The 27,227-nt window shown below is 49.4% G+C and overlaps 1 protein-coding gene across 9 annotated transcripts; it reads right to left on the bottom strand.

Moving 5' to 3' along the window:
• On the bottom strand, positions 1-27,227 carry LOC102131217 (poliovirus receptor homolog). 9 transcript variants are annotated; one of them, XR_012427673.1, is made up of 11 exons: positions 26,976-27,227; positions 23,871-24,218; positions 21,585-21,881; positions 17,704-17,821; positions 13,659-13,807; positions 12,708-12,830; positions 10,280-10,311; positions 9,236-9,882; positions 6,901-7,478; positions 6,464-6,808; positions 1-2,020 (listed from the first exon to the last, which is right to left on the bottom strand). XR_012427673.1 is itself a non-coding variant. In XM_065534586.1 (8 exons), exons 1-8 carry the CDS (start codon positions 27,040-27,042, stop codon positions 9,811-9,813), a joined length of 1,206 nt encoding a protein of 401 aa, XP_065390658.1. In that variant the 5' UTR covers positions 27,043-27,227; the 3' UTR covers positions 8,073-9,810. The 9 variants fall into 9 exon arrangements, 2 of the variants coding, with proteins under 2 accessions (XP_065390658.1, XP_065390660.1); XR_012427674.1 differs by lacking the exons at positions 6,464-6,808; positions 6,901-7,478 and having other exon boundaries at positions 1-497; XR_006694257.2 differs by lacking the exons at positions 1-2,020; positions 6,464-6,808; positions 6,901-7,478 and adding an exon at positions 8,073-8,793.

Raw genomic sequence — 27,227 nt, 5'->3', positions numbered from 1 at the left:
TTAAAGAAGGAAGGCTTTATTCGGCCAGGAGCTTCTGCAAGACTCACATCTCCAAAAACCAAGCTCCCTGAGTGAGCAATTCCTGTCCCTTTTAAGGGCTTACAACTCTAAGAGGGTCTGCATGAGAGGGTCGTGATTGATTAAGCAGTGGGTACATGACTGGGGGCTGCACATACTGGTAATCAGAATGGCACAGATCAGGACAGGGATTTTCACAGTGCTTTTCCATACAATGTCTGGAATCTATGAATAACATAACCAGTTAGGTCAGGGATCGATCTTTAACTACCAGGCCCAAGGTGTGGCACTGGGCTGTCTGCCTGTGGATTTCATTTCTGCCTTTTAGTTTTTACTTCTTCTTTCTTTGGAGGCAGAAATTGGGCATAAGACAATATGAGGGGTGGTCTCCTTACTTACCAACACCTGGGTTTCCAAGTAGATTCTTCTCCAGTTGAGCCTCAAATGAGACAGCAACTCTGGTAGACATTTGGCTGCAGCTGCAAACCAAGAAATAGCTAAGACAGGTCTCAATCAATTTAGAATTTTATTTTGCCACAGTTGAGGATTGTGATCCATGACACAGCCTCAGGAAGTCCTGAGAACATGTGTCCAAGCAGTTGGGTCACCACTTAGTTTTATACATGTTAGGGAGACAGAAATTATAGGCAAAGACATAAATTGCTACATGTAAGGTATACATTGCTTTAGCTCAGAAAGGCAGGACATCTTGAAGCTGCAGAGTGGGCTGCCAGGTCATAGGTGGATTTAAAGATTTTCTAATTGGCAATTGGTTGAAAGAGTTAAGTTCTGCCTGGAGAGTTGAAATCAGCTTGAGTTAAGGTAAATGGGGGGCTGGGTTGTAAAGGTCAAGGCTCTTGTCACATAGATGAATCTTCCAGGTAGCAGGCTTCAGAGAGAATAGATGTGAATGTCTCTTATCAAAGGTGTTAAACTCTGGAGGGACCTATTAAAAGATTCTCAGCTGGGTGTGGTGGCTCACGCCTGTAATCCCAGCTCTTTGGGAGGCTGAGGCATGTGGATCATGAGGTCAGGAGATTGAGACCATCCTGGCTAACACGATGAAACCCCGTCTCTACTAAAAATACAAAAAATTAGCTGGGCGTGGCAGCATGCGCCTATAGTCCCAGCTACTACGGAGGCTGAGGCAGGAGAATGGCTTGAACCTGGGAGGCGGAGGTTGCAGTGAGCCTAGATTGTGCCACTACACTCTAGCCTAAAAAGAAGATTCTCTATAGAATGCGAATTTTCCCTAGAAGAGAGAGCTTTGCAGGGCCATTTTAAAATATATCAAATAAATATATTTTGGGGTAGAATACTTTGATTTCCTTTTAGGGCCTGTTACCTGTCGTGTGATGCTATACTAGAGTCAGGTTGGAGGTGGTATCTTATTGGTATCAAGGGTCTGTTCTGTCAGTCTCCGGATCTCTATCTTCATGTTAATGCTGGTCACTTTTGCGTGGATTCCAAAGGGAGGAGAGTATAATGGGGCATGCCTAACATCTCCCCGTTCCTGTCACAGTCTGACTAGTTTTTCAGGTTCCAACAGGCTCTCTTGGCTGAGAAGAGAATCTATTCAGTCAGATGGGGAGGTGGCAGGTGGGCTGGGGTGAGGGCGCTGAGAAGTTTATTTTTGGTTTGCACAACCTGGGGAGACCCTGGAACAGAGGCCCCAGTTAAGCCATGCCTCGTCTCCTGATCTATAGAAACTTTGAGATGATATGTCTGTTGTTTTAAGCAGTCAAATTTGTGGTAATACTGTTATGTAGCAATAGACTGTTCCATTTTGTCTTCTGAATATCGATATGAGGTAGGTGTGGTTGTGTCCATTTTACTGATGGGGAAACTGATGCTCAGAGATGTGAGGGGCTTGCTTGAAATGGGCAACTCCCAGATCCCACGCTGGCTGTCTCAGTGGCAGATGGGGACTGTCAGGCCTCTGAGCCCAAGCTAAGCCATCACATCCCCTGTGACCTGCACGTATCCAGATGGCCTGAAGTAACTGAAGAATCACAAAAGAAGTGAAAATGGCTTGTTCCTGTCTTAACTGATGACATTCCACCACAAAAGAAGTGAAAATGGCCAGTCCTTGCCTTAACTGATGACATTACCTTGTGAAATTCCTTCTCCTGGCTCATCCTGTCTCAAAAAACTCCCCCACTGAGCACCTTGTGACCCCCTCTCCTGCCCGCCAGAGAACAACCCCCCTTTGACTGTAATTTTCCTTTACCTACCCAAATCTTATAAAACGGCCCCACCCCTATCTCCCTTCACTGACTCTCTTTTCGTACTCAGTCTGCCTGCACCCGGGTGAAATAAACAACCTTGTTGCTCACACAAAGCCTGTTTGGCGGTCTCTTCACATGGACGCGAGTGAAATTTTGGTGCCATGACTCGGATCAGGGGACCTCCCCTGGGAGATCAATCTCCTGTCCTCCTGTTCCTTGCTCTGTGAGAAAGATCCACCTATGGCCTCAGGTCCTCAGACCAACCAGCCCAAGGAACATCACATCAATTTTAAATCAGGTAAGTGGCCTCTTTTTACTCTCTTCTCCAACCTCTCTCACTATCCCTTAATCTCTTTCTCCTTTCTATCTTTGTGCCACACTTCAATCTCTCCCTTCTCTTAATTTCAGTTCCTTTCCTTTTCTCATAGAGACAGGAGACACGTTTTATCCATGGACCCAAAACTCTGGCGCCGGTCACGGACTTGGGAAGACAGTCTTCCCTTGGTGTTTAATCACGCGGGGACGCCTGCATGATTATTCACCCACATTTCAGAGGTGTCTGACTACTCAGGGATGCCTGCCTTGGTCCTTCATCCTTAGCGGCAAGTACCACTGTTCTAGGGGCCAAGAATCCTCCCGACCCCTTCTCTCAGTGTCTCTACTCCTTCTCTGCTTTTCTGGGAAGCAAGAACCCCCCAACCCCTTCTCTCCATGTCTCTACCCCTTCTTCACTTTCCTAGGAGGCATGAACCCCCCCAACCCCTACTTTCCGTGCCTCTACCCCTTCTCCACTTTCCTGGGGGGCAAGAACCCCCTGACCCTTTCTCTCCATGGCTCTACTCTCTCTTTTCTCTGGGCTTGCCTCCTTCACTATGGGCAAGCTTCCTCCCTCCATTACCCCTTCTTCTCCCTTAGCCTGTGTTCTTAAAAACCTAAAACCTCTTCAACTCACACCTGACCTAAAACCTAAATGCCTTATTTTCTTCTGCAATGCTGCTTGACCCCAATACAAATTTGACAGTGGTTCCAAATAGCCAGAAAATGGCACTTTCAATTTTTCCATCCTACAAGATCTAAATAATGCTTGTCATAAAATGGGCAAACGGTCTGAGATGCCTGATATCCAGGCATTCTTTTACACATCAGTCCCTCCTTAGTCTCCGTTCCCAATGCAACTTGTCCCAAATCCTACTTCTTTCCCTCCCACCTGTCCTCTCAGTCCCAACCCCAAGCGTCACTGAGTCTTTCTAATCTTCCTTTTCTACAGACCCATCTGACCTCTCCCCTCCTAGCCAGGCTGAGCTAGTTCCCAATTCTTCCTCAGCCTCTGCTCCTCCACCCTATAATCCTTTTATCACCTCCCCTCCTCACACCCAGTCTGGCTTATAATTTCGTTTCGCCACCTGCCCAGCAATTTCCTCTTAAAAAGATGGCTGGAGCTAAAGGCAGAGTCAAGGTTAATGCTCCTTTTACTTTATCCGACCTCTCCCAAATCAGTTAGTGTCTAGGTTCTTTTTCATCAAATATGGAAAAGCCAGCCCAGTTCATGGCCTGTTTAGCAGGAACCCTGAGACACTTTACAGCCCTAGACCCTGAAAGGTCAAAAGGCTGTCTTATTCTCAATATACATTTCATTTTATTACCTAGACTGCTCCCAACATTAAATAAAGCTCCAAAAATTAAATTCCGGCCCTCAAACCCCACAACAGGACTTAATTAACTTCCCTTTCAAGGTGTACAATAATAGAGTAGAGGCAGCCAAGTAGCAACATATTTCTGAGTTGCAAATCCTTGCCTCCACTGTGAGAGAAACCCCAGCTGCATCTCCAGCACACAAGAACTTCCAAACACCGAAATCGCAGTGGCCAGGTGTTCCTCCAGGCCCACCTCCCCCAGGAACTTGCTACAGCCCAACTTGAACTGCACCCCAAAAACTTGGATAGAGTCTGAAAACTCACCAACCAAACAAGTAATTACGCTGAACCGCCTTGGGCACTCTCTAATTGGATGTCCTGGGTCCTCCCAATTCTTAGTCCTTTAATACCTGTTTTTCTCCTTCTCTTATTCCGTTTAGTTTTTCAGTTCATACAAAACCGTATCCAGGCCATCACCATAATTCTATATGACAAATGTTTCTTCTAACAACCCCACAATGTCACCCCTAACTACAAAATCTTCCTTCAACTTCGTGCAAAACCATATCCAGGCCATCACCAATAATTCTATATGACAAATGTTTCTTCTAACAACCCCACAATATCACCCCTTACCACAAAATCTTCCTTCAACTTAATCTCTCCCACTCTAGGTTCCCACGCTGCCCCAATCCCGCTCAAAGCAGCTCTGAGAAACATCGCCTATTATCTTTCCATGCCACCCCCCAAAAAATTTTTTTTGCTGCCCCAACACTTCAATACTGTTTTATGTTAGGGACACTCAGAGCAGTCTCAACTCCAAAGAAGAGTTGGACGGTTCCTGTCCTCCTGCAGTGTAACTGCATTCCTTCTTGTTCCAGGAGGTGGCGACTTTTCCTATCTTGGGAACTGAAACTGCCTTTGCAAAAGATGTATCAGTGAGAAAATTATAACACTAATCCAACCCCCATCTTGCCCTTCCCTTAATTATTCCTGGGCTATTGGGCCAAGTTAGCTTTGGAAGACATTTAGGCTACAGTTTAAATAGTAGGTCTTGCCCAAAAGCTAATAGGAGTGTCAGAGGCGTCTGAACCACAGCGACTCCATTTTGAATAAGGGCTAGGAAAATGAGGCTGGGACTTGCTGGGGTTCATTCTCAGAAAGTGAGGCATTCCTAGCCTCTAGATGTTTATGGTTAAGGGAATAAAACAGACCTAGACTTGAGAGTGTCCCGATATGTCAATATCTGGAGAACAAAGGCATCCCTAATTTAATTTTACTTTAAAGATAATAGTATCTTGCAAAATACAGTAATTAAGAAAATTAATCCTTTATCACAAACCCTTGTAGCAGAGCACATCTCCCTGTTTCTAGAGTACAAGCTATATCTTTGCTTGATAGCAGCATCATACCTAGGGTAGATGCATTCCTCCTCTTACTTTCAGGAACGCCCTACTCTTGCCTATGCAGTAACTGTCCTTTCACCATTGTACTTCCTTAATAAACTCGCTTTTGCTTTGCACCACGGACTTGCCCTGAATTCCTTCTTGTGTGAGATCCAAGAACCCTCTCTTGGGGTCTTGCTGGATGGGGACTCTTTTCCTGTAACAGGAGGCCATCCAGCTGAGGGGGAGAGAAGGCTGAGTCCTGTTAAGGTGCAGACATTATTTCAGAGGCTATAAGATATGCAACTTCCCCAGTTACTCCTGAAAACAACAACACTACTGATGACTGGCCTTTTGAGATATCTTTCTAGGAGATGATTTGAGTTCAAACTCCACCTCCCATGTGGTGTGGCCAGCCTCATGTCTACTAAACTGTTTCTTTACTACCATGGTCTTTCTTCATACAGTGGGCAGGAAGAACCCCTCAAGTAGTTACGGAACTGGGAAGCCTGATGCCTAATGAGGATGAGAATTAAGACTAATGAACAATAATGATGATAATGAAGACAATACTTCTAATTTATATAGAAAGTTCTCACACCTGCAGAGGACATGGATGCTCAATGGAGTAGACTGCACAGTGCATTGGCCTCTTTGCTTCTCATTCAGCCTCCGTTTCATGCCACCCACAACTCCCATTGATCCACTGCCTCCGAGTAAGTTGTACTGTGCTTTTGCCTCGGCTAACAGCAGATTGGCCATTGCATTTATCATTCAGATCTCCAAGAGCCCACCTACCCCAGATACCCACTGGCTAGTCCTGACCACTCCAAGTCAGGTTGAACCCCCATCTCACCAGGAATCCGTGCAGCCTGTAGTTCCAGCCTGAAGAGTCTGAGTCACTGTCCTGGGTAGTGGGGCAGAATCTGGACACCTCATCCTGCTGCTGTTTCCCCACTCTGATCCCCACCTGGTCCTAGCTACCTCCCCGGGAGCTTGACCCTGGAGGAGACAGTGCTTTTGGTATGGACTGGAGGAGACACTGAGCAGACAAAGGCGCACTGTCTGCCGAGCCACTGCAGCAGAGGCAGCCCTGCACACTACCTGGCGACCGCGATAGTGTACCTGTGCCTGGAGCTGCAGTGAGTGGTATGGCCGCCAGGTGGCGTTGCTGCCAAAAAGCAAAGCCACGAATTACCTGGTCAGGTGGGCAGTCGGGCAGGGCCTGTGGGTTCTGAAATGGAGGCTTCTTCCTCATTGCATTTTGTTCTCTCCACTATTTGGGTTTAGAAAACAAATCCTCCTGTACCATTATCATTTTGTAAACTGCACATACTCCATTATACAGATCCTGTGTGTGTACCAAATCTTTCATAACAAGACAGGGGAAAATGAAGCCGGTGACGTTGGCTGAGTGTCTAGGGAAACTTCTTCATCCTCGAGTTTTCTCCTCTCTGAATTTTAACTTCTTTTAACCTCTTCTGAGGTTTAAAGAAAATGCTCAGTGTTGTATTCAAGTCAAGTATAGATTAAAGGTCTAGAACTGAAAAAAAGAAAAAAATTCCAAATTCTGGTTACTATTGTGGACTAGCCAATTACCCCCATATTTAACAACATCCCTTCTAGTTCACTCACATTTTGTGGGTGGGGGATTTGGGAAGTGGTCTGCTGGACAGGACTTGCTTGGGGTCTCTATGTAGCTGCGGTCAGATGGTGGCCAGGGCTATACTACAGTCACCTGAAGCCTTGGCTGGGATGATGTCCAAAATGGCTCACTCTGTGACTTGCTTCTGGTGTTGGTTGCTGCCTGGGAGCTCAGTGGGGGCGTGAGGTGCCTCCATGTGGCCTCTCCAGCATAGCTGTCCCAGGATGAATGCACTTCTTACTTGGCAGCTAAATGAAGTTTAAGTGTGGTAGGCAGAATAATATGCCTTCTCCTCCTGCTCCAAAGACGGTCCTCTCAGAATCCATTGAATCTGAGACTATATTACATTGCATGGCAAAAGGGACTTTACATATGTAGTTAGTTAAGAATCTTGAGATGAGGAGACCATCCTGGATTATCCAGGTTAGACCCAATGTAATCACACGGGTTCTTATAAGCGAGAAGCAGAAGGATCAGAGTCAGAGAAGGTGATGTAGTGAGGGAAGCAGAAGTCGGAGTGATGTGAGGAAGGATCTATGAGCTGAGGAACGCAGGTGGCCTCTAAAAGCTGGAAAAGGCAAAGACATAGATTGTACTCTAGAAACTGCAGAAAAGGCCTGGCACCGCCTGCCATTTTAGCTATTTTTGAGTATATGATTCAGTGGCATTCATTACATTCATAGTGTTGTGTAAAACTGGATATCCACGTGCAAAACAATGGAGCTGGACCATTATACTCTAAACACAAATTAGAACGTATCCCTCATGTCTTTTTATAACTTCCAGTTTTGGGAAGTTTCTGTACTATCTAATTTTAAAAAATTAGCTTGGCATGGTGAGGGGCACCTGTGGTCCCAGCTACTTGGGAGGCTGAGGTGGGAGAATTGCTTGATCCTCGGAGTTAAGAGGCTACAATGAGCTATGATCATGTCACTGCACTCTAGCCTGGGTGACAGTAGACACTGTCTCTTAAAAAATTTTTTTGGAGAGAGAGAAAAAAAAAGACAGGCTGTTCCTAAGGTGCCTGAGAACCCCAGCCCTCACAGCCTTCTTCATTTAGCATCTTGCTTCCATGTCTCTGGTTCCATCCCATGTGGTGATGCTACACACGAAACCCATCTCCTCCTTCATTTCCACAAGAGACCCCATTGCACACAGCCACTGGAGGTAAATAAATTTTAATGAGATTTTGGGCGCTGGAGAAAGACAAGGAGCTTATGTGCCACCAAAGCAACCAAGTTTCCTTGGTCTCCCCAACTCTGTGGGGTCCCACTGGCCTCATCACCCCTTGAACCCTTTGCCCCTGCCATCCTGCTGGTTTGTATCTCTTCCTCACACTTCTCTGTTCCCCACTCTTCCATCTCTGTCCACAGCAAATCCTCCGTCCCGCTTATTTTCTCTTGCAGAGCAGCTCAGGCTTTGCATTCTCATTCAGCATCTTGGCCCAAGATCTTTTCTCCCTCGAGGTATTTTCCCAAACAGTTTTCTTTATAAGAAGAATTCTGGTGTCTGCCCTCAAGATCATAGACCTTTTTAAAGTAAACTTGTCAGTTGCATCTGAGCAGCTCGGCCTCCTGGGTCTTGGGTCGCATCCATCTTGGTCCTAAAGGAGCGTGTCCTGAGCAACTGCAGTGCCGCCTCTCCCTGCATCCCCTCCCCCTGGAGCTGGAAATAGCATTTGCTTCTTTTGTGGGTTATTTCCTGCCAGTCCCAGCTTGCTGGCTGCAGATGCTGGCCGAAAGTGGCTGCAGCTGACTACCTTCTTCAAGTTCACGTCCAGTAGTTGTCTCTGCTCCTTGGACACACCCCAGGCAGCTGCTTGCGGCCTGAGTTGCAGCCTCTGGTGACCAGGGTCAGTGGCTGTTTCTTGTAACCACAGAGATCTGACGGATACAGAGAATTGGAAGGTCAAGGCCAGAGGCCAAATTTTTACCAAAATTGTCTAGCGGTCCACACCCTTCTGTGTGGTCTGCTATGCAGTAGAGGCTTAACCTTGCCCAAACAAAGATGAGGCCCTTTATCCTCAGCTCCTGGGCATTCATCTCCAAGCCCTTGGAATATCCTGCTGGTAGCTGATCTGAGAGTCTTGGGCCACTCTGGGCCACATCATAAATGATGTGATTTATGGTGGGGGTCTTGGGCCACATGATATTGGCTTGATGTATGAGGTTAGTCATGTGGGTGGTGAGCTGCTTAATTCAGCACTTTGGGAGGCCAAGGCAGAAGTATCACTTGAAGCCAAGAGTTCAAGACTAGCCTGGGCAACACAGGGAGACCTCATCTCTACAAAAAATAAAAAGATTAGCCAGACATGGTGGCACATACCTGTAGTCGTAGCTACTCAGGAGGCTGAGGTGGGAGGATGACTTGGAGTTGAGAAGTCAAGGCTGCAATGAGCTGTGATTTCACCAATGCACTCCAGTGGGCCAACAGAGCCAGACCCTGTCTCAAGACAAACAAAACTCTGGACACGAAGATCTCGAGTGAGCTGCTCTGGTTGGCAGTACTTGCACGTCATCACGTGTGTTGCTGTGAGAATCAGGTGCTGCCTCTATGGCTCCACTGGGAGACAGCAGCTGGTAGCCGGCGCCTCATCTCTCCTGGAGTGTGGGCTGTGCACCTCCTCCCTGTGCTGATCTTAATCCCTATCTTTTTACTGTAACAAGCTGTAACTGTGAGCCTAACAGCTTTCCTGAGTCTAGTGAGTCCTTCTAGCAAATGAACAGAGGGTGGTCTTGGAGACCTCTGAACTTGCACCTGCCCCCCTCGTTTTGAGGTCTGGCACAGGGAGGGAGGCTGGTCTCTTTGGAGGGGGTCTTCATCCATTGGGGCGGGGTCCAACTCCGGAGGCCCATGTCCTTGCCAGCTCCAGTCTCTCTCCCTGCTCAGTCCCGACGGTGTCACCTTGTGCCCTCTGTCTGTGGATCCTGGCAAAAGCTGGCCTCTCTGCTCACATCTGAATAGGAGATATACTAGAAGAGGGTTTTCACACTTTAGCCTCAGGGCTCTTTTGAACAAAATCAAATATCTTTCCACGGAAGCCCAATGTGCAAAGAACGGCAGGCCCATCCCCTCCCCTCTCCCTGGAAGCCAGCGCGGTGCTTCTCAAGGTGTGGCCAAGGGTGGAATTGAGGCCGGGTCGGGGGACGGTGGATATTAAAATGCAGATTCCCTGGCCCTATCACAGACCAGACTGTCTGGGGCTGCGTCTTAGCAAACTCTACAGCGGATTCTGCCCAGCAGGAAGGGTTGGGAAATGCTGCTTGGGGCACCAGGAGAAAAGACCCAGGCTCTTGCGGGCATCTGGAGACGTCTGGTCTGTAGTTCGTGCAGACCCCACACCCTCCTTAGCTCCAGCACTGCACTTACGCCATTAGCCGAGGCGCTGGCATGCTCCTTACCTGGGGAAATAGGAGGGGAAGTCGTCAGGAAGGCATAATGCTGGGAAGCATGGGAAGAAGACATGCCTGGGTGTCAGGGCCCTGAAAATGTCAAGTTCTGCCTCTGCTATTACATGCGGGCGCCATTTCCCTTAATGGTATACACGTGTGTGAGACAGGGATGGCGGGGGTGCTCTGTAAGGATCTGGTCATCCAGTTATTCACTTGGTTATTAAATATCCATAAATATCGAGCCTGGCTCTAGAACCAGATGGATGGGTTCAAATTCCATTTCTTAGGAGCTGTGTGAACTTGGACAAGTGACTTAACCTCTCTGTGTTTCAGTTTCCTGGACTATTCAACAGGGGTGTATTTAGCAAATAGTAGTTATTATTCAGCAAATGGTAAATGTCTATTTTGTGCCAGGTACATTTTAGGTGCTGGGGACACAGCTGTGAACAAAAGAGATAAAAATGCCTGTTCTTGGCCAGGCGTGGTGGCTCACGCCTGTAATTCCAGCACTCTGGGAGGCTGAGGTGGGCAGATTGCTGGAGTCTAGGAGTTTGAGACCAGCTTGGGCAACACAGAGAAACTCCATCTCTACTAAAAAAATTTAAAAATTAGCCAGGCGTGGGAGCGCATGCCTATAATCCCAGCTACTCGAGAGGCTGAGGTGGGAGAATCACCTGAGCCTGGGAGGTTGAGGCTGCAGTAAGCCAAGATCACACAACTGCACTACTCCAGTCCGGGCAACAGAGTGAGATCTTGTCTCAGAAAAAAAAAAAAAAAAAAGCCTGCTCTTGTGCAGTTTATGTTAATAATAACAATAATAGTAATAATAGCAATAACAATCATAGTGAATACATACCCAGCATGTGGCTTACAATGTGGCACCTGCTGTGTTAAGTGTTTTACTGTATTATTAGGTACCATCACCCGATTTTACAGATGAGGAAACTGAGTCATACAGATTAAGCTATTTGCCTATGGTGACATCACTAATCAAACAGTAGCTCGAGGGCCCACAGGCAGTCTGGCTCTGGAGTTGACACATTGAATCACGCAGCAAACACTTCCTCGAGTGCCTCTTTTATGCCCAGCCCAGTGGTAGGTGGTCCTGGGGACATAGTCATGACAGTGACAGCCTCAGGTCTGCTCTCTTGGGGCTCACAGTCCACTGGGGAAGACAAACAAGTCCCCCACAGTGATGACCCAGAATGGGCAAGGCTGGGGTGGGAGAGCCTAGTAGATGCTTGGCCCACGCTTGGGGGTCAGGGAGGGCTTCCTGGAACAGGCAGCATCTGTCCGGGATGTGAGGCAGCAGCTTTGTTTAGTGGTTGAGGGAAAAGCTTGGTAGTCAAAGATCTGGCTTCTTCTCTCCATCAACCACTTTCCAGCTATTTGACCATTAGCAGGTAACTTCATCTGTCAAGCAAATATTTCTTCCTCTGTAAAACGGGGCTCATGGGAGAACCACTTTGCTGGGTGCTTGTGAGCATTCAAGGAGATTGTATAGGCCAGGTGTGGTGGCTCACGCCTGTAATCCCAGCTCTTTGGGAGGCTGAGGCAGGTAGATCACATGAGGCCAGGAGGTCGAGACCACCCTGGCCAACATGGCAAAACCCCGTCTCTCCTAAAAATACAAAAATTAGCTCTGCACAGTGGTGCAGGCCTGTAATCCCAGCTACTCGGGAGGCTGAGGCACGAGAATCGCTTGCACCTGGGAGGTGGAGGCTTTAGCAAGCCGAGATCGCACCACTGCACTCCAGCCTGGGCGACAGAGTGAGAGCCTGTCTCAAAAATAAAATAAATAATAAAAAAATAAAAAAAGTAGAAATTGAAATCGAGGGGGTTACACACACAAAGTGGCACGTAGACGGTGCTCAGCAAAGTATCGCTCCTTTGATAACAGAATTAGCTGGCACACTTCTCCAGAAGGAGCCATGGGAGGGTGCTCCAGGCAGGGGAACGGCCTGTGCAAATCTCTTGAGGTGTGACAGCATCAGACCCTTTTAGAGCTGAGGATCAGAGGTGCCAGTTCCTGCCAACTTCTCCTAGGAGTCACTCCTGAACAAGGCACATGGAGTAAGGCTGAGGGGTTAGGCATTATTTCACCCTCTATCCATCTGGCAGGGACTCCCACATCACCTGAATTAAATTTCAAAGTCCCTACCATGGCCTTAAGGCCCTATATGCTCTTCTCCCACTCTGTAAATAAGATTTGTAAATGTAATCAACGAACCAGTGAATGGCTCTGCACCCTCATCGGTCAAACCTCATGGCAGTGGGGTGATGATTCAGTGAGAAGCACATGGGAAGGACTCAGCACAGAGCCCAGCACATAGTAGGTGCTCAATTATGGCAGCTCTGGTGATGATCACTCGAGGGAGACAGATGATGATGCCAAAGGAACTCACAGGAATATCTGGACTGACAGAAATAAAGCCCGATCCCCACGAGGGTCAGAAGAATCACGATTCCCAGAATCAGGAAGATGATGATGTTACTGGACATGCCTGAGTGCTCACTGGGAGGTCGCTCTGAAAGAGAAGGAAACAGGCATTTAGGTAAGAAAACTCTTGGGGTTTATCCCTCATTCTTGAAATGGCATCTCAAATTTCCTTGGAGAGCCGCCACTCCACCTGCCTCAGTCTATTTAATTCAGGTGGACTGGATCCCAACCTCTGGTTCCTAGAATGGGACTTTGACACAGGCCTGGCCAATCAGAACATTCTATTCTCCCTGGCTGCTATGATTGGTTCATAGGTGGGCTGTGGCCTAAGCTGAGCTAATGAGAGCCAGCCCTGGGACTTTGGCTACAGTTATTGAAAGTGGTGTGTTTTTTCCTCCTGCTGTTGCTATTCTGGTAGGATGTGAGCCTGTTGCTGCTGAGGGCCATCTTGCTTCAAAGGCTGCCTGGGAATAAAGCCAGTATAACAAAAAGCAGAGACAAGGGAAGTATAAAATAAAAGTTCCTAGGTTACATGGTTGGAGCCCCTGGGTCTAACCATAAACTGAAGGTGAATTTTCAATAAAGTCCTGTGTTGTTTTTTTGTTTAGACTACTTTGTGTTTCTGTCAATTGCAATTGATAGAGGTCTGCCTAATACATTTGGAAAGGCCTGAGTCCCTGAGAGAGAGGGATTCCACATCTATCCCAACCTGTGTGTGTGGAGGGAGTGTATTCAGGCAGCTGAACAACGGTACCAGTGGTATAGGTATGGAGTTAACAGGGGAGTACAACTGGCCCCACTGGTCCTTTTGTGAGAAGGCTTAGGAGAAGGATGGGAGCCAGAGAGCACTGGAGAGGGAACCCTGCCTCGACCTCTTCCTTTGGTCCCTGTTCTCCCGACTCAGGGAGTTCCTCACCTTTGACCTGGATGGTCAGTTCTGCCTGGCGAGCTCCTAGGGCATTGGTGACGTTGCAGATGAAAGTTGTGTTGATTGGTTTGTCCACAGGACGGATCAGGAGCTGGGCGCCCTGGGCCACAGCGAAGGGTGGCAGGGGACCCATGGTCCTGGGAGTGACAGAAAGGTGAGGAGGTGGCCTCGGCTGCAGGTCCGGAGTGACAGTGATTGAGCACTCACTGCGTGCCAGGAACCCTCACACCCTCTATGGCATAAGCGGAGAGCAACTCTGGAGGCCCCCCAACTCTTCCCTTCCTCTCACGCCCACACCCAACCCATTAGCCAATCCTGTTGGCCCCACCTTAAGATCTACCCAGAATCCCACCGCTCCTCAGGGCTTCCAGGGCCACCTCCCTGCTCTGGCGCGGTGCATCCGGGCCCCCAGCAGCCGCCTCCACACTGGGCTGTTTCTGCCCTGGCCCCCTCATCTTTTCCCCACATGGCCACCAGAGGTCGCCTGTGAACCCTAAGTCAGTTCCCATCCCTCAGCTCAGTACCCTCTGGCGGCTTAGCCTGGCTCAGAGTTAAACCGAAGTCTTCTCCTGTCACAGGCCCCACATGATCTGGTCCCTGCTACCTCTGCCCATGTTTTCCATTACTTTCCGCTTTGCTCCCGCCTCTGCATCCACAGTGGCCTCCTCGTTGGTCCTCAAACTCTCCAGTTAGGTGTCCAGTGTGTTTGCTTATGCAGGATGGATAGAAACGGGTTTGCCCATGCCGTTCCCTCTGCCCGAATGCTTTCCCCCCAGGTACCCGCAGAGCTCACCCTCATCTCCTTCAGGCCTCTGCTGGGATGTCACCTTAGTAACACCTCACTTGGCCACCCTATTTCAACTGCGATGATCACCCTTCCCATCCCCTTCTCTCTTTTCTTATTTTCTTTTTTTTTGAGACAGGGTCTCACTCTGTCACCCAGGTTGGAGTGCAGTGGCGCCATCTTGGCTCACTGCAACCTCCATCTTCTGGGTGCACAGAATCTCCCCACCTCAGCCTCCTGAGTAGCTGGGACTACAGGTGCGTGCCACCACACCCGGCCAATTTTTGTATGTTTTTTGGTAGAGACAGGGTTTTGCCATGTTGGCCAGGCTGGTCTCAAACTCCTAGCCTCGAACTCCTAGCCTCAAGTGATCCTCCCATCTCTGCCTCCCAAACTGCTGGGATTACAGGCATGAGCCATGGCACCCAGTCCCATTCCCTTCTCTGCTTTATCTTTTCCACGGTATTTATCACCATTGCGCACACACTACACACCTCATGACTTTATCTTGCTTCTTGTTTCTTTCACCATTAGAATGGAAGCTCCATAGGGGGAAGAAATTTGGTCTGTTTTATTGACCCGCGTACGTCGGTTAGTTGCACCTGGCTTACTTACTACAGTAAGTAGTCAAGGAACACTGGTTTAATGAACAGAGGTGGAGGAGATGGAAGCATCGGGCTTTGCGCACTCTGCAGAGCTGGGATGCAAACGCAGCCATCCGGCTCAAGAGCCTGAATTGTGGCACTCTGAGGCAGGACAGTAAAGGCACCATCACACCAATCGAAACCTTTGACCAGCAATTCCTTCCACTGACAACTGCTGACAAGTGACCACTGGGGATGGTTACCACCATGGCGTTTGCAGAGTAGAAAATGGAAAATGGGCCGGGCGCGGTGGCTCAAGCCTGTAATCCCAGCACTTTGGGAGGCCGAGACGGGTGGATCACGAGGTCAGGAGATCGAGACCATCCTGGCTAACACGGTGAAACCCCGTCTCTACTAAGAAATACAAAAAACTAGCCGGGCGAGGTGGCGGGCGCCTGTAGTCCCAGCTACTTGGGAGGCTGAGGCCAGAGAATGGCGTGAACCCGGGAGGCGGAGCTTGCAGTGAGGTGAGATCCGGCCACTGCACTCCAGCCTGGGCTACAGAGTGAGACTCCGTCTCAAAAAAAAAAAAAAAAAGAAAAGAAAATGGAAAATGACATCTGTGTCCTCTACTGGGGACTGGTTAAATAACTGATGTCATCCACATATGTTGGAATCCCTTCCCTGCGCTTTGGGAGGCCCAGGCGAGAGGACTGCTTGAGTACAGGAGTTCAAGACCAGCCTGGGCAACATAGTGAGATCCTGTCTCTATTCTTAAAATTGTGTTTTTGTTTTTTTTTTTAAAAAGTGATGGAATCCCAGGAACATTGAAAAAGGGGCCAGGTTAGCCAGGCATGGTGGTGTGTGCCTGTAGTCCCAGCTATCTGGGAGGCTGAAGCTAGAGGATCACTTGAGCCCAGGAGTTCAAGGCTGCAGTGAGCTGTGATTGTGCCACTGCATTCCAGCCTGAGCAACAGAGTGAGGCCCTGTGTCAAAAAAAAAAAAAAAAAAAAAAAAAAAAAAAAAAAAAGCAGGGGAGCTGGGGGTGCTCTGAAGTGCATAATATGATTGATGGATGAATAGAGGGACTGAAGGAATCACAGAAACATGATAAAGCAAGCACAGTAAAATGTTAGTGGGGGAATCCACGTGGTGGAATCTTAGGTGCTCACTGGAAAATTCCTGACTTTTCGGTATGTTTGACAGTCTTCCTAATACAACGTGGGGGAAAATGGAGTGTGGATCTCTGTGCTTTGACATGGAAAGGTATTCACAAGATACAGGAAAAGTTTCAAAATTATATGTATAGCATAATTCCAGTCTTTGTTTAGAAACAGAGAGAAAGAAGACAGAAGGATGTATAATAAGGGGTCACTGGTTATTTCTGGAGGTGGCTGGGTACACTTGACTATAGGTGCTTCTTTCTTCTTTTTGCTCATAACTAAATTGTTTGATATTTCTACAGTGGATACAAGTTAGTTTTGTAATAAGGAAAAAGATGTAAGGCTGGGCGAGGTGGCTCACACCTGCAATCCCAGCACTTTGGGAGGCTGAGGTGGGTTGATTGCTTGAGCCCAGGAGTTGGAGACCAGCCTGGGCAATGTGGCGAAACCCTGTCTCTGCAAAAAAATACAACAAAATTAGCTGAGTGTGGTAGTGTGTGCCTGTAGTCCCAGCTACTCAGGAGGCTGAGGCAGAAGGATCATCTGAGCCCAGGGAGGTCCAGGCTGCAGTGAGCTATGATCACACCACTGCACTCCAGCCTCGGCGACAGAGTCCCTTCTTAAAAAAACAAAAGGTGGTTCAGTAAAATTATGTAAATTATGTAAAATTATGCATTATAAAATTTTGTATTATCCCTTTGCCTTTCTCTTACCCTGCTCTTGACCCCAGCTTCAGTATGAATCTGGGGAAATCTTATTGCTGTGAGCCTCAACTTTCTCATCTAGACAATGGGGATAGTACTTGCTCCATCCAGAGATAACCAAGTAGGTTACACAAGGTGATGGTGAGGTGGTTACAGTCTAGCGTGGGGGTGTCCAATCTTTTGGCTTCCCTGGGCCACACTGGAAGAAGAAGAACTCTCTTGGGCCATACATAAAATACACTAACACTAATGATAGCTGATGAGCTAAAAAAAAATTGCAAACAAAAAATCTCATAATGATTTAAGAAAGTTTACAAATTATGCGGCCTGCAGGTTAGACAAGCTTGGCCAAGAGGCGGAGGACCAGCTTTGGAGCCAGGGCTGATTCAAGGGCCGCTTCTGCCCTCTCGTGGCTGGTCTTTAACCTGGGCATGACAACAGCTGCTGACTCTGCACAGCATGGGGTCACGTGGGATTCGGGGGAAGTACCGGGCACAGAGCAGGCACACCCCAAGAGCAGGTGCATCCACCAGCCAGGATTAAACCACCTGCTAAACGCCTCAACTGCAAAACAGAGATGCCCCCCACTGGGCATCTCTTCCCTCCTCTTTTTTTCTTTTCTGAATCCCCCTGCTCTCTTAGACCAGGATTCCAGGCCCCTAGCCTCTCCTCCCTCAGACCCAGGGGTCCAGGTCCAGCCCCTCCTCCCTCAGTCCCGAGTCCAGGCCCCCAGCGTCTCCTCCCTCAGACCCACAAATCCACACCCCCAGGCCCTCCTCCCTGAGACCCAGGACTCACGTGCTCCAGTTGTAGCCTGTGGGCTCTGGGTTGCTGCGAGCGTCGCAGGTCAGGGTGGCCTCATTCTGGCTGAGGTACCAGTTGTTATCATAGCCAGAGAAGGATACCTCTGGGGGGTCTGCAGGAAATGGACACAGAGGTTCAGAGACAGGGAGACTTTGGGGAGCCGAGGGCTACGTGGGATTCACATCACTGCAGGAAAAGGCCTGGGGATATTTGGAAAACAGCGGGAGCTGCAGAGGCCTAGGAGTCGTCTAGGGAGATGGGGTGCCGCAGAGAGCAGAAGCCTGGGAGTCTGTGGTCAGTGGGCACATGGAGAGGGCTTCTGAGGACCTGCTTTTCTCCACTAGCTTTCCTGGGTGGCCCGGACCAGGCATGTCTTGGGTGTCCTGCGGGAAAAGGCCTCCTCCTTTTGTCACTCATAGGCAATGACCACTCATAACACACGGCAGTGTATTCAAGGCTCCGACAAGTCCTGCGGGAAAGAGTCCTGGATAACCCTGCTCTAGGCTGCTGCTCAGCCATCCCCGATGTGATTGACAGTGAGGGCCTTTCGATGTCCTCAGGGGACAGGCCCCAATGGGACAGGGTTTTTTGGGGGGTGAGGGGTAGGAGTCAGTGTAGATCTCCTCCTCGCTCAGACCCAGTGACAGTGTTGAGGGACTCCAGGATAGACAGTACCTGAGGGAATCTGTGTACCACTTGCCTGGCGGGGGAGTAGGCAGTATAGACAATGATGGGAGGAACAGTATGAATGATGCCTAGAAGAGCTTGTGTAGATATTACTGATGGGCTCAGTGTAGACAGGGTGTTGGAATATTACAGTAGATGCTATATTGTCAGGCCAGTGTTGAAATGTTGTGGTGGGGGTGAGATCACCCCCACATATAGAGTGTGCCCCCGGGAGCTGGTGAAATTAAGACAGGCCCTGTGTGTGTGTGTGTAGACAGTATTTGGATGAGCCAGTGTAGACGATGTGGGACCTTAGTCTAGCTGTCCAATGTGGCACTTACTGGCCACATGTGACTACTGAGCACCCGAAATATAGCCAGGCCAAAATACACACCAAATTTCAAAGGCTTTACTAGGGCAAAACAAATGGGAAAGATCTCAAGAATAATTTAAAAAAATTACAAGTTGAAATAATATTTTGGGTATATTGGGGTACGTAAAGGCAATTATGAAAATTAACTTTGGCCAGGCACAGTGGCTCATGCCTGTAATTCCAGTACCTTGGAGGGTTGAAGCAGGAGGATCACTTGAGCCCAGGAGTTCGAGACCAGCCTGGGCAACATAGGGATATCCTGTCCCTACAAAAAAATTTTAAAAGGCCAGGTGTGGTGGCTCACATCTGTAATCCCAGCACTTTGGGAGGCCAAGGTATGGGGATCATGAGGTCAGGAGTTTGAGACCAGCCTGGCCAACATGGTGAAACCCCGTCTCTACTACAAATACAAAAATTAGCCAGGCACTGTAGCCAGGGCCTGTAATCCCAGCTACTCGGGAGGCTGAGGCAGGAGAATCACTTGAATCTGAGAGGCGGAGGCTGCAGTGAGCTGATATCGCGCCACTGCACTCTAGCCTGGGTGACAGAGCAAGACTCCATCAAACACACACACACACACAAAATTAGCTGGGCATGGTGTCACACGCCTGTAGTCCCAGCTACTCAGGAGACTGAGGCTGAAGTGGGAGGATCACTTAAGCCCAGGAGGTTGAGGCTGCAGTGAGCTGTGCCACCGCACTCCAGTCTGGGTGACACAGTAAGACCCCGCCTCAAATAAATAAATAGATAAATAAAGAAACAAATAAATTTCATCTCTTTTTTTTTCTTTTTTTGTTTTTGAGATGGAGTCTTGCTCTGTTGCCCAGGCTGGAGTGCAATGGCACGATCTCGCTCACTGCAACCTCTGCCTCCCAGGTTCAAGTGATTCTCCTGCCTCAGCCTGGCCAGTAGCTGGGATCACAGACACCTGTCACCATGCCTGGCTAATTTCTGCATTTTTTAGTAAAGACGGAGTTTTACCACATTGGTCAGGCTGGTCTTGAATGCCTGACCTCAGGTGAGCCACCTGCCTCAGCCTCCCAAAGTGCTGGCGTGAGCCACCGTGCCTGGCCTCTTTCTTTTAATTTTTTTAATGGGGTGGCTGCTGGAGAATTTAAAATCCTATATGCAGCTTGCGTGCTATTTCTGTTAGACAGCACTGGTTAGAGAGTCCCTGGGGCTGTCGGTGGAGATAAACGTGTGGGTGTCAATGTCGATGACGCCGTGAGGGAGCTGCTGGAAGTAACGCCGTGCAGGAGAACCAGGACAGATGCTGTCAGGGGCCGTGCAGACAGAACACAAGGAGGCCAGTGTGGTGATGTGGGGTGAGACTCCATAGCCTGTAAGTGAGCCAGTGTAGACAACATTGGGCAGAGGAGCATGGAGACTACACTGGGGGACTCTGCAGACACTGCTGAGGGGAGCCAGCACAAACAACGTGGGAAGATCAATGCAGCCAGCACCTGGCAGAGATGGTCGATCGTGGCTCAGGGGAACTGGTTGATACAATGTGGGAGGTGAATGCAGACAGTTCTCCAGGGAGTCAGTGTAGACAGTGTCGAAGGGCACTTTAGAGAGTGCCTAGGAGAACCAGTGTAGAAAAAGTGGGGTGTTTATGTAGACAGTGGTCACAGGAGCCAGTGTAGACACCATGTGAGACAGTGAAAACACCCCACAGCTGATGGCCGAAATAGCTGGTGTAGACAATGGGGATAGTGCTGTCTGCGGCCCAGAAGAGCCAATGTAGACAATGGTAAGGCAGTGTAGAAAATGGACAAGAGGCTAGATGCAGTGGCTCACGCCTGTAATCTCAGCACTTCGGGAGACTGGGGTGGGAGGATCACTTGAGCCTAGGAGTTTGACACCAGCCTGGGCAACATAGCAAAACTCTCTCTACAAAAAATTGTAAAATTAGCTGGGCATGGTGGCTGTACCTGTAGTCCCAGTTACTTGGGAGGCTGAGGGAGGAGGATCGCTTGAGCCTGGAAGGTTGAGGCTATAGGAGCCATGATCATGCCCCTACACTCCAGCCTGGTTGACAGAGCGAGAACCTGTCCAAAGGGAAAAAAAAAAAAAAAAGGCCACGCACGATGGCTCATGCCTATAATTCCAGCACACTTTGGGAGGCCGAGGCAGGCAGATCACCTGAGGTCAGGAGTTTGAGAACAGCCTGGCCAACATGGTGAAACCCTGTCTACTAAAAATACAAAAATTAGCCAGGTGTGGTGGCATGCACCTGTAATCCCAGCTATTTGGGAGGCTGAGGTAGGAGAACCACCTGAACTTGGGAGGCAGAGGTTACAGTGAGCCGAGACTGTGCCACTGTACTTCAGCCTGGGTGACAGAGTGAGAACTTATTTCAAAAAAAAAAAAGAAAGAAAAAAAGAAAGAAATGGACAAGGGAGTGGGTGTAGACAAGAAGGGCGGCAGTGCTGATTGTGGCCAGGAGAACCAGTGTAGCAATGTGGGGAAGGTCATTGTGGATAGTTGCCTGGGGAAGCAGGTGTAGGCAGTTTGGGGGCAGTGTAGACTGTGCTCAAGGGAGTCAACAGAGTGTGGGGTATCCGTGCAGACAGTGGCTAGAGGAGCCAGGGCAGACAATCTGGGTACCAGCATTGACTATGGCCCGAGTAAATTGGTGTAGGCAATAGGGACAGTGTTGTTTACGGCCCAGGGGAGCTGGTGCAGACAATGGGGGTGGGTCGTGTAGACAAGAGTCAGGGGAGCCAGTGCAGATGAAGGAAGCAATGCCTACAGTGCCTTGGGGAGTCAGTGTAGACAGTGGTGGGGGCAGCCTGGCAGTGGATCTTGCCGTCACTGACTCGGGCACACTCACAGTAGACGGTGAGGTTCACAGTCAGCAGCTGAGGCTTCTCAAAGCCCTCGTGCTCCACCTTGCAGGTCACACTCTTGCCGTCCACCTGGCTTGAGGGCACCAAAATCCAGAGGCTGGTGACAGTGACTGTGCCAGACAGGAACCCTGGCGCCTGGCTGGTATTGGGCATCCCGCCCAGGTCTGAGTGCCAGGTGATATGGGCCGGCGGGCGACCCCCTGTGGAGACGCAGCGGGCCACAGGCACTGGCTTTCCAGTGAGCTGGACCTTCTGAACCTCAGCTGTGTTCTGTGGCTTGGCTGGGAAGAGGAACAAAAGCAACAGGTCATTCAATGAACCCCTCTGTGGTAGAAGGAGGCATTCATTAAGGGTACAGGATGGCATGGTGGCTGGGCGGGGTGGCTCATGCCTATAATCCCAGAACTTTGGGAGGCTGAGGTTGGTGGATCACTTGAGGTCAGGAGTTCGAGACCAGCCTGGCCAACACGGGGAAACTGTCTCTACTAAAAATGAGCCAGGGTGTGGTGGCACACACCAGTAATCCCAGTTACTTGGGAGGCTGAGGCCGGAGAATTGCTTGAACTTGAGAGGTGGAGGTTGCAGTGAGCCGAGATTGTGTCACTGCTCTCCAGCCTGGGCAACAGAGTGAGATTCTGTCTCAAAAAAAGAAAAAGAAAAAAAAAAAGGATGGCATGGTTTAAACCCCTGCTGTGTCCCTGAGCAGCTGGGTGGTCTTGGGCAAGTCTGTGCCTCAGTTTCCTTGTCTGTCGACAGGGGTAGTGATGGCACCATAGGCAATAAGAATATGCAGGTGAAGCTGTCAGAATGGCACATAATAAGTGCTCCATAAATACTGTTTGCTGGAAAGTGCTGGGGCCCAGCAGTGACCAAAATAGCCCTGGTTCTGCCCTCATGGGTACAGTCCAAGGGGGCAGACAGACTCTTTCCTAGGCAGTGATGACTCGGAGAGGGCAGGGCTGGGAAGGGGAAACCCAAAGGGGATTATCCTAGTCTGGGGCTCAGTGGAGGAGAGGAAGCCTAAGCCCTGAAGTTGAGAAGGGAAGTGACTTGCCCACGGTGACACAGCTGTAAGCAGCAGAGCTAGGCTTTCACATAAGGTCTGTCTGACTCCAAAACCACCTTGACCATCTCTTAATCATCATCCTGGTGATTCCCAAACCTGGAACTTGCTTCCCCATCATTACCTGTATTCTTTACCGAAGATTTCTCCTTAACTTGACTCGCTGTTTCTGTTTTACCCTCATCCTAAACCATGATACCTGGAATCCCAGGCTTGCTGGAGTGACAACAGCTGCCTGTGGTCGGGTGTTGTGTGCCAGGCACAATTCCAAGCCCTTGACATTTCATGAGTTTCTCATGCACAGGCCTGGAATAGTTCTTGGCACATAAGCTTAAACAAAACAAAACAAAACAAAATAAAACAAAACAAAAACAAGTTGGGCGTGGTGGCACATTCCTGTAATTCCAGCTACAGGGAGCGCAGGAACATCCCTTGCGCGCAGGAGTTCCAGGCTGCAGTGAGGACCTGCTGTGACCACACTACTGCACTCCAGCCTGGGCGACAGAGCTAAACTCTGGCTCAAAAAAAAACAGGGTCAGTTTTCTTGAATCCTCATGGTGATCCCCATCCCACAGATGAGGAAACTGAGGCACAGAGATTTCTTGCTCAAGTTCCAAGAGGAGGGCCTCATGGAGCTCATGAAAATGAAAGCAGATCCCCTCCTCTTTTGGGTATCAGGATCCTTGCTTTCCTGTCTGTCTGTTTCAACTTTCTCCTTTTTCACCAAATAAAGTAACAGTAACTGACAGCTCTAAGGGGCTCACATGGGCCAGCGGTGAAGCTCTAAGGCTGCACCGGGACACTGAGGACAGCTTTCCAAGGGTGATACTATTGTCACCAACCCTTTTACAGATGAGGAAAGGCGGGGCCAAGAAGAGGCCACCCAGGCCTCCTCCCTTCCGGGTTCCCTCCAAACTCCTTTTCCAATATACCCCTCCCTCTGCCTCAGGGTGTTCTGACCCCAAGATTGGGGGTCCTTACGCCAGGAGATCTCTGCTGCCTTCCTGCCCTGCAGCCCCTCCCCCCATGCGCTCCCCTGACCCCACCCCCATCTCCTTTTGTCCCCAGGGAATCTGCTGTGGAGGGAATCTCCCTCCCTCCCTGGCCTCCCCGGCCTCCCCACTCTGGCCTCCCCACTCTGCCGACTTCCCTGATCCTCCCACCAAGTCTCCGCCTTTCATTCAGCCTCCCCAAAACCCCTGCTCACCAAGCACTCTGAGCCAGATATCCACGCTCCTTTTGCCCTGCGGGAAGATGAAGAACACACAGGTGTAGCTGCCTTCATCCTCGACGCGCAACCCGAACATCCTCAGCGAGGCATCCCGCAGCTCCGTGCCCAGTCTGGTGGCCACGAATTCCAGCCGTTTGGGCTCCGAATACTTGGGGCCCTGCGTTGGGTGGAAGATGGCCATGCTGCCGGATTCACCATGCCGCGACCAAGTCAGCTGTGACACATGAGTCTCCTCCATGCCGGGCACCTGTAGGTAGCAGGGCAGCGTCACGGAGTCGCCCAAGAAGCCGGGCACCTGGGTGGGCGCCTGCACGACGATGTCCCCTGCGGAGAACCGAAGAGAAGGTGTCAGACCCGGGGCATTCCTGGGCTAGATAGGGAGGGGCTCCGGGAGCCCGGGCACCTGGGCGTGCAATTGCACGCTGGGGCCCTGGAGCCCTGGTGGACGGTGGGGTGTGGGGGGAGGGGGGACTGGGGCACTAGTTGGGGTCATGGCAGGCGAGGAGGGTAAGGGCATCTGGGATGGTCTGCAACTTGGCCTTGCTCCTTCACTTTGGCTATTTATTACCATATTTCTTCTGTTATTACCGTATTTCCCTCAATCTCAACATCACTGATTTTAAAAATTATGGTAAATATGTGGTTAAAAACTAAATTTACCATTTAAGCCATTTAAAGCATACAGTTCAGTGGCACTACACACATTTCACAATGTTGTGCAACTGTCACCACTATATAGCTCCAGACTTTTTCTTTTCTTTTTTTTGAGATGGAGTCTCGCTGTGTCGCCTAGGTGGAGTGCAGTGGCACGATCTCTGCTCATTGCAAGCTCTGCCTCCGGAGTTCAAGCAGTTCTCCTGCCTCAGCTTTCCGTGTAGCTGGGATGACAGGCTCCCACCACCACACCCGGCTAATTTTTTATATATTTTTAGCAGAGATGAGGTTTCACCATGTTGGCCAGGCTGGTCTTGAACTCCTGACCTCAAGTGTTCCTCCTGCTTCGGCCTCCCAAAGTGCTGGGATTACAGGTGTGAGCCACCGCACCTGGCCCTGAACTTTTTCATCACACCGGTGTCGTAGCTTTCACATACCATGACTGTCGTTATTTACAGCACAATTGCCATTAGGGGTTAGAATACCCTCAATGTAGAAAATAGGGAGAAATCCTCGATGTTCAAATCCATGAAAAGCTGTATTATTACTCCGGGTAGGTCCTGGCTGGAAGAATGTGGGGGATCGTGGCACAAGAGGAAGGCAATTATAGTGAGGCTTCAGGCCGGTTACTTAACCTGTCTGATTCTTTTTCCTAGTTTGTACAATGAGACTTAGAACAGTGCACACTCACAGGGCGCTGACACAGATCAGGGGCTATTCTGGGTGCTTCACATATATCTTGGCATTTAATCCTCAAATAGCCCCCTGAGGCCAGCACTACTGTTAACATCACTTTACAGACAGGGAAACCGACACAGAGTATAGCATCCTCCAAGTCATACAGAGGTTTAGTGGCAGAGGTGGGATTTGAACTTGGGTGGTCAGAGACTGACCTCTAACCCCCCAGGTCCTATATAAAAATCTTTCTGCTAAGGGCCCTAGCACATAGTAGGTCCTTGACATGTGTCAGCGCTTATTGACACTAATAAACATAGTCCTATGTATTCTTTTCTATTTTCAAATTTTTATTTAGTTAATTATTTTTATAGAGATGGGGTCTTGCTATGTTGCCCAGGCTGGTTTTGAATTCCTAAGCTCAAGTGATCCTCCCACGTCAGCCTCCCAAAGTGTTGGGATTACAGGCATGAGCCACTGTGTTTGGCTGCAATCAGCCTGGGCAGCATAGCGAAACCCTATCTCTACCAAAAATACAAAAAAATTAGCCAGGTGTGGTGGTGAGCACCTATAATCCCAGCTACTCCAGAAGCCACAGTGAGGATAGCTTGAGCCTGGGAAGTCCAGGTTGCAGTGAGCCCAGATTGTGCCACTGCACTCCAGCCTGGGCAACAGAGCAAGACCTTGTCTCTCTCTCTCATACACACACATACACACACCCACACTATATATATACGTATATATACACACACATAAAATATATAAATAAATAATAAAATAAATATTTCCTCATTAAATGTATAACAAAATATATATTATTTATTATATAAATGTTATAAATATATAATATATTTAATATATATTTAAGAAATATATTGTATATTATTATATATTATTGTTATATAATACATAATATATAATATATATTATTATAATATATATACATAATACATAATATATAATATATATTATTATAATATATAACAATAATATATAATATATATATTCATCAGGAGTTTGAGACCAGCCTGGCCAACATGGTGAAATCCTGTCTGCTAAAAATACAAAAATATTAGCCAGGCATGGTGGCACATGTCTGTAATCCGAGTTACTCGGGAGACTGAAGCAGGAGAATCGCTTGAACCCGGGAGGAGGAGGCTGCAGTGAGCCAAGATCAGGACACTGCACTCCAGCCTGGATGATGGAGTGAGACTGTCTCAAAAAAAAGAATGAAAGAATGAATGAATGGCCAGTCCCCTGGAGTCAGACATTGGGGGTCAGAGGGGTAACGGTGTCAAGTGTCACCCACTGTCCGCCTCCCCAACTTCAACCATCCTCTCCGTCCAGACCCAGCCCGCCAGCAGGCTGCTGGGTTATGGCCTGGGTGTGCTGAGCAGGAACCTGGGTAAGGTAATCCCGCATGAGTCACCATCTGCTGATTTTCCGAGATTCTCTTGCCTTTTTGGGAAATGTCCGCACCCAACTCCATCCGCTTTCCGAGGGGCCCAGAGGAGGGTCTTGTGCCCACCCTGTGTTGCTGCCAATTTCGAGGAAGTTCTAAACCCAACTCCGACCGCTCTCCGGATGGCTACGAGGAGGGTCCTGCCCTCGCCCCGTGTTCCTTCAAACCCCGGGGCAGAGATGGGGGGTGGGTGGCGCCGTCATCTTCGGGGACCCAGGGGCCGAGTACCCGGCCTGGATGCGGAGCTGGGAGCGAGAGAGGGGCCGCCGGACTGCGCGGGGGTCACTCACCGGTTCCTGGGGGTGGCCAGGACAGCGCCAGTAGCGCCAGCAGCAGCGGCGGCCATGCGGCGGCCATATGAGTTGCCCCGGGCAGCTGGGCCTCCGGCGGGCGTCTCCTTCTCGCTTCCCGGCGCCGCTCGCTCTGCCGCGGCCGCTGCGAGTCCAGCTCCCGGAGCTCAGGTCCTGGAATCTCCGGGGGGCCGCTCCGTCAGTGCCTGGGGTGGGAAGAAGAATACCCACTTCTTCAAGTTCCAGACAAGT

This window comes from Macaca fascicularis, chromosome 19, assembly GCF_037993035.2.
Source record: "Macaca fascicularis isolate 582-1 chromosome 19, T2T-MFA8v1.1".
Classification (NCBI taxonomy): domain Eukaryota; kingdom Metazoa; phylum Chordata; class Mammalia; order Primates; family Cercopithecidae; genus Macaca; species Macaca fascicularis.
This window is presented reverse-complemented; position numbering and strand designations above follow the sequence as displayed.

Excerpts from the sequence above, each read along its gene's own strand:
- LOC102131217 (XM_065534586.1), bottom strand. The coding sequence starts at position 27,042 with ATGGCCGCCGCATGGCCGCCGCTGCTGCTGGCGCTACTGGCGCTGTCC. Across the intron at positions 24,219-26,975 it reads CTGGCCACCCCCAGGAACCG|GGGACATCGTCGTGCAGGCG; the intron begins GTGAGTGACCCC and ends GGTTCTCCGCAG. Across the intron at positions 21,882-23,870 it reads TATCTGGCTCAGAGTGCTTG|CCAAGCCACAGAACACAGCT; the intron begins GTGAGCAGGGGT and ends TCCTCTTCCCAG.